Source organism: Astyanax mexicanus, chromosome 2, assembly GCF_023375975.1.
Source record: "Astyanax mexicanus isolate ESR-SI-001 chromosome 2, AstMex3_surface, whole genome shotgun sequence".
Classification (NCBI taxonomy): Eukaryota; Metazoa; Chordata; class Actinopteri; order Characiformes; family Acestrorhamphidae; genus Astyanax; species Astyanax mexicanus.
In genome coordinates, this window is record NC_064409.1 from 48770950 (window position 1) to 48782247 (window position 11298).

General features: G+C 41.3%; 1 protein-coding gene across 8 annotated transcripts in view; it reads right to left on the reverse strand.

Moving 5' to 3' along the window:
* LOC103047119 (neogenin) overlaps positions 1 to 11001 on the reverse strand; it is a 231936-nt gene extending 220935 nt beyond the window's left edge. For 4 of the 8 annotated variants that reach the window (XM_049474426.1, XM_049474425.1, XM_049474424.1 and 1 more), the window contains exon 1: positions 10324 to 11000. In XM_049474426.1, the coding sequence (XP_049330383.1) occupies positions 10324 to 10405 (82 nt within the window). In that variant the 5' untranslated portion in view covers positions 10406 to 11000. Of the gene's footprint in view, positions 1 to 10323 lie in introns of all 8 variants that reach the window. The other 4 variants (XM_049474428.1, XM_049474430.1, XM_049474429.1 and 1 more) reach the window with 2 other exon arrangements.
* Between the last annotated feature and the right edge of the window lie 297 nt (positions 11002 to 11298).

Below are 11298 nucleotides of genomic sequence, written 5' to 3' on the forward strand. Positions count from 1 at the left end.
TTATATATGAATTCTACCAGTCAGGTTGTAAGGAGCTGTAAATACACTCTGCTAAAAGTACAGTGTTAAACGGAAGTTTCAGTTTAGTTCTCAATCACCGGAGCTGGAGTAGCATTAGCATTAGCTGCTAACTGCTATTTACCCGTTCAGAGGTGAGTATTATCGGCCTGTAGCCTGCTGCTAACCCTGGCTAGCACTGCTTGGGCAGCATTATCATTACCCGCTAATCGTGCAAGATCTTTCGCCGTTCAGAGGGATATATATTGGACTGTAGCCTGCGTTTTTTCTGTTAAAACAAGCTAATGCTAAAACACGCTAATGCTAAAGCTAATTCGTGAATCTAAGCTTACAGTAAATAATGAAAGCCCTTTACTCACCCAAAAAAATTTTTTTAGGAGAGAAAATAGACATTCATTAATAGTCCGCCTTATAATACAAAAAATACAGTACAGCAGAGTCGCATGTTTAAACTATTGCACCCATACTGCTGTGTGACGCATGTGCAAGCAAAAAGAACTTTGCCAGAACATTAGTTAAATTTCCTTAGTTTTGTACAATAGGAGATCATAGCCTGCTTTTTCATTTCAACCCTTCTATTTTGGTTCAGCTCATACTGTTTGCCTCAAACAAAGAATGTGTGAAAGCATCCTAAAGAAAGCTGATTGTGCTGTAAGGCCTTGATGCTCAAAACAACCCAAAGCACAGAAGCTCTAGGATGCCATGCAGAAGCTGCTTGTTAGTCGGCTTCTGTATGTGTTAAGTACGTCTGCTCCTTGCTCTCCAGCACCTCCCGGCTGATCCCACAGAGGTCCGGCCGAGGCCAGAGCCTGCCCTGAAGAGATAGAGCTGCTACTCCATGAAACTAATGAGAAGGAAAAGCCAGTTTATCATTCACAAGCCATCTCCAGGCCTGGCTGCCTTTTATGGCTACTGTGGTCTGTATGGAGCAGTGAACTCCAGAGGGGCATTACTGCAGGGATGCTTTTAAATGCATCACTCGTGTAAGGTGAAGGGACATTCGGTCATTACTGCAGAGAGGAGAGGACGTCCATGCAAATCATGAGGTTTTAAAGCTGCAGACAAGTCAGTCAGAAATTATATTCATTCATTCTGCATGATGAGTTGAGTTGCATTTGCATTTGCATCATGCTACAAAGACTTCCAAAAAAATCTTCCAGCAACCCAAGGTGAACACTGAGTCCACAGGCTTACTGTTAGAATAGCTTATGAGCTAGCACATCATCATCTTTCACAATGCCAACTTTAAAAGCAGAATTAGCACCAGTACAATACTTTGCACAAACTAAGGGCTTTTTTACACCAGCACTATTTGGTCCGGTTAAAACCGATTTTGGTTTGTTTGCACAATTGATGCGGGTGTGAAATCTATAATCGCATTTGGGTGTGGACCAAAACAACTGCTCCGAGACCTGCAAGAGGAGGTGTTCTCGGCCCAGTTCCAAATAAATTCCAAAGCAGTTTGTTTGTGGTAAGAACTTGATCCAGTCTCGATCCGACCTAACTATTTAATACAGTCCTAATATTTGAGCTAAACAGCTGTTCAGGTGCAGTTTAACTTGATTAATTACCCAGATAATTACCATAGCTATTAGGGCTGCAACGATTTTCGACTAATCGTTAATTTGTATCAGCACTGCACTACACAAAGTGCTGAAGACAGAAGCGCTATGGGAGATGGGTAAATTATTTGCTCACAGTTTACAAATCAACTTTTGTTTGTGTCTCTAAAAGTGCCCAAACACAACAGATTACATATTTAATCACTAAATATGAGTAATTTCCACTTTTAAACAACGTTCAGATATTTAAATGCCATTTAAATCTCATGTTCTGCTGATTTTATCGATTTAAGAGATAAGAGTACAGAAATAATCGTCGACTTATCGACTAATTGAAAAATAATCGTCAGATTAGCCAACTACCAAAATAATCATTAGCTGCAGCCCTAACAGCTATTATTAAACACTGTCTCTGCTGCTGCTCTACATATACTCCAGTATGTGCAGCGTTCACCACTCTCATCTGTGCGACTCCGCTTTACCATTGAAATCAAAAAGAAAAAAAAAGTGGTTTGAAAGCGCAGAAGAAATTTTCTGTGTTGGTGTTAAAGCAACTTTCCACTGCACAACTATACACACTTTTTCCAGCTCTGACCAATCAGAGGAGACAACATGGTCATGTTCTTTGTTAAGGCGCATTTTGGTGTATTTAGGTTTTTGCCTGTGTGAAAACAAACCAAACCGATGGAGAAAACACTTCAAGTACACATACTCTCATTCATGCATATAAGTGTACACACTAATAGTATAAAGTATATCTTATACACTAATCTTAAGTGCGAGTGTGACAATAGTGCACACAATACAAATATATTTACTTGTTTTATACAAAAACAAAGTGCTGTTTTTCCATCATACACCACTTTACATTCTCTAGCGGACACTGCTGCAGACATAACTGCTGCACTTGCATCGTTATTTGCCATGTTTTTTCTAAAACTGCTCCTCCCTTTCTGTTTCGCACTGCACTGTGGGACAACAGTGTCTTCTTAATCAAAAAATCAACCAAATTGAAGAGCTTGTATCTTGGATATTAAGAGTAAACACAACCTTTGCACTTTCATCTACACTATATACTTTATACTCAAAAACAAGTTAATATTAGTAATTTGTACACCTTAACACTAAGTACATCACAAGTGAAAGCTCCTCCTAGTTTAGCAGGTTTGATACCTAATTTGGAGATCAACTTATTTCACTTACTGTACATCCTTTCCCTACTTCAATTGAAAGCATGCAATCGTTCAATGATGAGCGTTGTGAATTTGTTACCACAGTATTTATTATTTGGTATCAAGCATTGTGACTCACAGTCCTTTTTAGTTTAGGTTATTCATGCTTGGGCTTAATCTGGAAATCTGGCACTGATAAAAAAAAAAACGTCACATAGACCATGACATTCTGTGTGCAATCTAGCCATCTGTACAGCACACACTTTGGCATTTAAATACCAGCGGATATTTATTAAATGTATTTTGGGGTATTTACTAAAAATGTTTTTTGCATAGAGTAAAATGGGGTCATTTTGAGAGTAAGGAATATTAAACAGTGTAGATGAGTTTCAGTATGTTGATTAAGAAGATTTCTGAGATATATGTTTAATGATTTACCTGCAATCTTTTCCATGGTCTATTTTAGATATTATACATTAAGGAGTGTATCTGCCGCTAGGTCTATTACTAGGAAACAGTACAGTGATCCATTACTGTAGGTTCACATGGTCAGGCCTACACATGTTTAACAGGTTTTAGTTCCTCCAGTGTCTGTCAGTGAGAATCCCACACCGCCAGAACTGATTTAATGTGGAAATCCTCCTTTCAATAGCAGTCCAACTGCTCCTGGGCACCAAGCACTTTAAATTGAGCAAAATCTCAGACTCTGCATGTTTCTCAGGGTTATCCTTACTTCATTCAGAGTGGGAGCACTGCTGTACACACTATTTTAAGTACTTTGTTACCTAGAAAAACTCAGTAGAATCTGACTGCAGGTCTGTGGGTGGGAAAAGGCACAACTAAACCAAATTCAACCAATTAATCACTCTGTAGAGGACAGCTGTTCCATTTTAATTATTCATGCCAACCTTGAAATGAATCATATAGGAAAAACAATGACAGTCGCTGAATGAGGCATTTGTTATATGCAAAACTAAGGCTGGACAATTTTGCAAAAATCTTTAAAGACATGTTCACAATACATGAGACTAGACCAAATGAATCAGTATCAGAAGATTCTTAAAAAAACATAAATACAACATAAAACAAATGTAATTATAAACAACTGAATCTAAATCACATAGAACTAATTGTAACTGTGTTCTTATTTAAGCAGTGTTGATATCCACACTGTGCAAAGAATCACATACAGTTAAGGTCAAAATTATTAGCCCCCTAAGAACTTTTGACTATTTCCCTAAAATACTGGCAATTCTTTGCCATATACATAACAATTTCTATAGTAAATTATTAATCCAGGATACTGCCACATTTTGGTCCACTTTGGAATATAAAATAAATATTCAAGATTTCTTAATAAAATAATTGGTGAAAACTGAGATGGTCAAAATTATTAGCCCTCATGTGATTTTGTGTTTTCAAAGCAAATTAACTGGGTTTCAAACCACACCTACCAATCAATTAGATTTGAAAACACACCTGAGCAATCAATTACACTGAACCTTATTTAAATGACTCCAAGAAGCAGAGTTAGTATCAGTTGACTACTTGAATGACAGGGATACTCTTGGGTTGCTCTGTAATCTTTGTATGAAGCAATATCACCATGCCAAAAAGAAAAGAAATCAGTCTGGACCTCAGACAGAAGATAGTAGACCTTCATTTTCAGGGGGAAGGATATACTGCCATTTCCAAGCGTTTCATGGTTTCTAGAACAGCTGTGCGTTGCATCATCGCAAAGTACAAAGAAACAAAGTCTGTTCAAAATAAACACGGATGTGGTCGAAAACGCAAGATTTCAAAAACTTTGCAGCGAAAAATAATCAGAGATGTCAACAAGAATCCCTGGACCTCTGCTAAGATGATTGTTTCTGAACTTGCTACTTCTGGACTTGATGTTTCACGCAAGACTGTTGTGAGGGCTCTACATCGTGGTGGACTTCGTGGTCATCGTCCAAGAAAAACTCCTTTGCTCTTACAACGGCACATCAAAGCCCGACTGAACTTTGCCAGAGACAATCTGAAACATAAGAGTGAGTTTTGGAAGTCTGTCCTTTGGTCTGATGAAACCAAACTTGAGCAGTTTGGGCATATGGATGCTGCTTTTGTTTGGCATAGGAAGGGCGAGGCCTTCAACCCTAAAAATACTGTCCCCACAGTGAAGCATGCTGGTGGAAGCATAATGCTGTGGGGCTGTTTTGCTGCTTCAGGGACAGGAAACCTTGTTCGGGTGCATGGGACCATGAAAAAGGAGGATTATGTGGATATTTTGAAGAACAACATTAGGACATCTGCTTCCAGTCTGGGCTTAGGTCGTCGCTGGGTCTTCCAACAAGACAATGACCCGAAGCATACATCAAAGTTGGTCAAAACCTTTTTGAAAGACACCAAAATCAACGTTCTGGAGTGGCCCTCTCAGAGCCCTGATCTCAATCCTATTGAAAATCTGTGGAGGGAGCTCAAGGTTCGGGTCCATGCTCGGAGACCAAGCAATTTGCATGATCTTGAACAATTTGCCAAGGAAGAGTGGGCTAAAATCCCTCAGGAGACATGTGCCAACTTAGTAAGAAACTACCAGAACAGACTGTTGTCAGTTTTGAAGCAGAAAGGCTACGCAATTGACTATTAGTTGTCAGAGGGCTAATAATTTTGACCATTGCATTTTTTGCTTTTTTCTTGTTTCTGTGAAGCAAACAAATAAGAATGTTCATTTGACCTTGCACAGATGTTGTCTTAGTTCTTGTGGACACACACAAACTATAAAGACTTAAGGTTATGGCCCATATGATTGGAAGGATTATGGTTTTATTTGATTTCATAAGGGGGCTCATAATTTTGACCTTAACTGTATATACAGCTATGGAAAACATTAAGAGACCCCTTTAGTTTCTGAATCAGTTTCTCTGATTTTGCTTTTTATAGATATATATTTGAGTAAAATTAATATTCTGGTTTTATTCTAAAAACTACAGACAACATTTCTCCCAAATTCCAAATTAAAATATTGTCATTTAGAGCATTTATTTGCAGAAAATGAGAAATGGCTGAAATAACAAAAAAAGATGCAGAGCTTTCAGACTTCAAATAATACAAAGAAAACAAGTTCAGAAATCAATATTTGGTGGAATTACCCTGGTTTTTAATCACAGTTTTCATGCATCTTAGCACCTACACCACTCTTACACACTGCTTTTGGATAACTTTATGCCACTCCTGGTGCAAAAATTCAAGCAGTTCAGCTTGGTTTGATGGTTGTAATTATCCACCTTCCTCTTGATTATATTCCAGAGGTTTTCAATTTGGTAAAATCAAAGAAACTCATTTTTTAAGTGGTCTCTTATTTTTTTCCAGAGCTGTATATTATGTATCGTGATAAAACGTACCTCAATACAATACAATATTAAATTATATTATACTGCCTGTCCCAATACCAAACCATACACAAGCAGTCAACTTCAAATAAATCACATAAATGCATTCTAAAATACTTACTAATTCTACTAAAATGCTTCGATCACAATGTATATGCGATGCTGCCTGATCGTTTCTTCAAGTGCAGAGTCAGGGAGTTTAAACATATTAAAATTGTGCAACCATGCAAGCGGCCGACACTAAACAGTCGAAGACAATTGCATTCCAAGTTCCAGGCGAGGAGCCTGTGTTGACTGAAAGACAGCCAAGTTTGGCCCATTCAATCTCTCACAAATGGCCGTCAAGGCCTTCAACTCCAATTCCCATAAATAACTACCCCCACCCCCCTCCCTATACGTTTACTTTTTTATGAGGAGAGTGCTAGCATGTCAAGCTGCTGTCAGAAAAAGCTGTGTGGACAAAGTTAAAGTGAAGTTTTAGCCTTTAACCCCCACTTCTCCTTCTTCCTGTGTCTTCACAGACAAGCTCCATAAGTCAACAGAGGTGTTGAACAAGCACTAATAAGCAGCCAGGCTTTCTATTCAGCACAGAGGCTTAGAGAATCCAAGGAGTGGCAATGGCCTTTTGGAAGCTCTGACCCTTACACCAGGCAATGCCACACACCTAGGGGCTGAGTAATCAATGATGCATTCACAGAGCCAAACACGCTCTGCCACTACTAACAGCAACATGAGATCCAGCTTCAACTGGAATTTTCCATCTTTCCCAAAGCCACAAATTTACTGGGTAGCATCTCAAGTCCAAGCCACAATGTTGCAGTGTTTTCTACTGCCACACAACTTGGCTTCTAGAAGACCCAGCCAAAATGAGTTTGAGGAGTTTCATCCAACTCAGTGGAGCCGGGTAAAATAGCACAAGCATGCACTTTATGATCAAAATCAGTCACAACCATAAAAACAGGGCCCTGGGTCTTGGACGTCTGGACGTCACACTGTGTTCTCGGAACATTTGCTCCTAGAAACACTGTTGGTGGCAAAAGCCCAACCTGACCCACTCTGACAATTTGATTCGAGATTGAACCACCACATTCCCAAATCATTCACGCTGAAGCCGTAAACGCAAAGCTAGGATTTCTATTCCGTTCCCCAGAGCAGAAGGAGTGGCACTCAACGAATGACTGAACCAGGCCCCCAGTGAGGGCTTTAATGAATACCCATCACCGTCTCAGTCTATATCTCTACGCGTGGGTTTAATTAGCCGGGGTGATTAATCCATGTCTCTGTATATAGGATAGGATGAGGGGCAGCTGGGAGGAGGTAGATGGCTTCATTCCATGGGCAGAGTTAACAAAGCAGCATGATCAGGAGCTGGAGCAGAGCAACAGCTGAGAGGGGCCTGCAGACACCCTGCTGCCTGTTGCCATTCACACTTAGACAAGAGCTCACAGATAGGATGTGTTGGGGTGTTGGGTTGTGTGTGTGTGCACTTGTGTGTGTGCACGCACGCAAAAGCACGCATGCGTGTGTGTGTGTGTGTGTGTGTGTGTGTATGTGCGCTGCAGGCCAGCTGCGGGCAGCCAGACCACAGACGGCACAATGCAAAGCAGGAGCAGACTATGTGTGTGTGAGTGTGTGTGTATATGTGTGTATGCCCATGCATGCGAGGGACACTAATTTCCCCTTGGGTTCAATGAATGAGATCGCTACAGTGATATCCTGCTAGCAGCCAGGGGGGGTAAAAGGTTGCAGTAAAATGCCAGTCAATCATTTCCACTGACACTGATGAGGATTAAGCCGGCTTTCAAGATCAGAGCCCCCCTACCCCCACGCCAAGCTCAAGCGCACGGCTGAGATAGCTACAGATGTCTCCATTTCTGCTCATTACCTGTCGTGCCACAAGCAATTAAACCAAGGCGTTTTAATGACATGGTGGCCAGATCCTGCCATTCCCAGAGAGATATGGGAGATGACGGGCTGCTTCGGGTTTGCAAATCAGAATATTACGACACTTCAGTCACAAACGGAAGGACGTCAAATGGATAATGCAGTCCACACTGTTAAAAGCAGTCGTTTAGTAATAAGCGCAATGCAGCTGGAAACAAGCACTTGCAATAAACAGCAAGTGGCCATCGATTACAATCACGACTAATAAAATATTAATTTGCAAAGATATCCAATAGGGGTGGGCGATATGAAAAAAAATTGTAGCGTGATATTTTTAGGATACAAAATGTGCTTTACTCTATTTGATTAAATAGAACTGATTACATATTGTGTGATGAAATTGTGCATGGTGTCAGTATTGTTTGAACATTAGCAATACCCATTACTGCATTATTGCCTATTTCTAGTTTCCAGTGTACAGTGAATGCTGCACTTCTTAAAACTTCTTACAAACTGGCGAGATTTAAAGAAAATGTTCATCCTGCGAAATGAATTTGTTTGGTTGTAAACACAGAGTGGCTTGATGTGAAATTGTAAAAGTAAATTATACATAATGAAACTGTAGTAATTCAATTCTTTACAGTCCCTGTGATGGACTGGCACCCTGTCCGCAGGGTATTCCTACCTTGCGATCAATGTTATTAGGTACACTTTGGACAACTATGAACTAGACCAGGATAAAGTGGAGGAGGAGAAGAATGAATGATTTCTTTACAGTGGGTCCAAAACCTACAGAATTATGTACAGTATGTATCTTCTAAGTGCTGAACAGCAAAAAGTACTCACAAAATCTTATCAATACTATTAAAGAGCTGTCTCTTTGGCATCAGTCAGCCTATTACCTTATTTTTTTTCCTGAGAGACCTTCTACAAGGAGTACAACTCACTAAAACTCCTTCATTCACCACCACTGTGAGAAATTTCGCACCAAACCAACCCGAGCAGCTTTGTTTACATCTCAGCCATTTAATTAAACATACATTTAGAAAAATCATTGGGAAATTCTCCTTTAAGTCAATGAAAGCCGCCAGAGCAGAAAGAACAGAACAAAAAACACCTACAAGTACAAATCACAGAAAAAGCTAAACTTCACTTTCAAATATTTCTTATCAAAGTGTTTTTTTGGCAAACCACACACAGGGAACTGAGGCAAACCACACACATGGGAATTGAGTGTTTTCAGGGGACACGTGGCTTAGATTGATATCTGCAAGCTTAAAAAATCAGACAGATCTTCAGAGCGGAAGCCTTCAGTTGGTGACTCAAAAACTTGCACAGCTAATTTCTTGCCACATGGACGAAACCCCATTTTGAAGCAGCACACACAGGTTCTCACCTCCACAAAGGCAGAGAGAAATTGCTTTTAAGAAGCTCAATCACTCAGCACAAGCAAATCCACTGCCAGGCTCCTACAGACCTGAAAGCTCATATTAACAGATATCCCCTCAGGAGGAGTTAAAGGATTCGGGATCAAACTTGTGACAAATGGAAAATTGATTTTTTTTTTTTTTTCGCCAAACAACCTAATCAGGACCATTCGAGTAGGTTCTACCTATGAGATAGGTTGAACTTAAAACCTGCTAGTGACAATAATCATTAATGCTATTTTCATTAGTCAATCAATGCTACTAATTTCTAATTTTCAATACAAATTTAAAAACTAAATCATCAGTGTTATTTTTTTCTCAGCAACACTTTAAATAACCACAGTATCTACATATTGGCTATATACCAACAGATTAGATTATATTAGAATATATTAGAATACAGCAATCTCAGAAACAGAAGCTCCACCACATAAGATCTGGACTGATCTACAGAAGAATCAGAGCTATGGATCATGAGGTCCTTTTTCTTCTTCTCTTTTTCCTTCATACATCACATGAATGTCAAATATAGCTTCTTCTGCTTGATGATGATGATTTGGACTAAGCAGTACATTAAGATGGCACTCACTCATTAATAAGAGATTAGTAGTAGCTAACCTAACCTAACCTAACACACACACACACACACACAGGCAGATGATGTGGTCAGTGTGTGGTGGTGATGCATTAGGTGTGGACAGCCTGAATGAGACTGACTGCAGCATTCCTGCTGCCTGAACGTCTCCTGAACGTTCCAAAAACACAAACGCCTGGAGCTGAGAGCACTTCCATAACCCTCACAGCCAAACACACGAGGAGAAAAGACTGAGAGAGAGTGAGAAAGAGGAAAACCAGAGAAAGAGAGAGCGGGAGAAAGTGAGAAACGTACCTTTATCTGCTCTATCTGCAATCACAGCGCTGGAGGTGAGAGTGGAGAAAAACAGAAGCCACCGCGCTCCCCGCTCCGCCATCACTTTCAGGAGAAGAAAAAGTCCAAAACAAGCTGGAGAACCGGGGCGAGACTTATCCACAGAGCTCCTCACTCCAAACTTCAGCCCTCTCTCAGACCCGGGGAGCGGGCTTCACAGCGAAAAGTCGGCAATGGCGCAAACCCGGCGAGGTGTGAGGCTCCCCCGGGGGACACATTTAGTTAGTTAACGCTAGCTCTCCAACGCGAGGCGAAGAAGAAGGAGAAGGAGGAGGCTCCAGTTGTTCTCTCCAACTTAGCTTTAGCTGGGGGGGCTGGAGGAGGAGGAGGAAGAGGAGGAGGAGGAGGCACCAAGTCAATCCATCGCCGCTGGAGAGAGAGAGCCACACACACACTCACACACTTACACACGGGCACAGCGGCACCAACGACCCGCAGCAGCAACACCGCGGAGACCGCGGCTGCTAACCTAACCTAACCCAGCGACCGGGAGCTGCAGACCGGAGGCGAGAGCGGCGAGAGCTGCTGATCTCTGGTCTCCCTGTCTCTTTCACTCACTCACCTACAGAAGAGGAGTGAAACATTGCGGAGTGAGTGAGGAGGAAGAAGAGGAGGGGGAAGAGGAGGAGGAGGAGGAGGGCGGCTCGCCGTGCCGTAGTAATAGTAGGTATAGATCCAGGGAAAACCAGGAGCCGGATTCACAGCTGCGCGGGATTCTGGATTCACCCGGAGAGTGTGAACACCCGGGGCGGAGACTCCACAACACCGCCTCCGCCCCGCACTCCTGACCTCCCGCTCGGATTAGGATCCGACCACAAGCGGTCAGAGGAGCTCCCCTGATTTAAACAACAGCCAGTTACAACCGGTTCAGACTAAACAAAAAACACAAAAACTAAATTATAAGCAACAAAACTTTTCACCCGGTACAGCTATGTA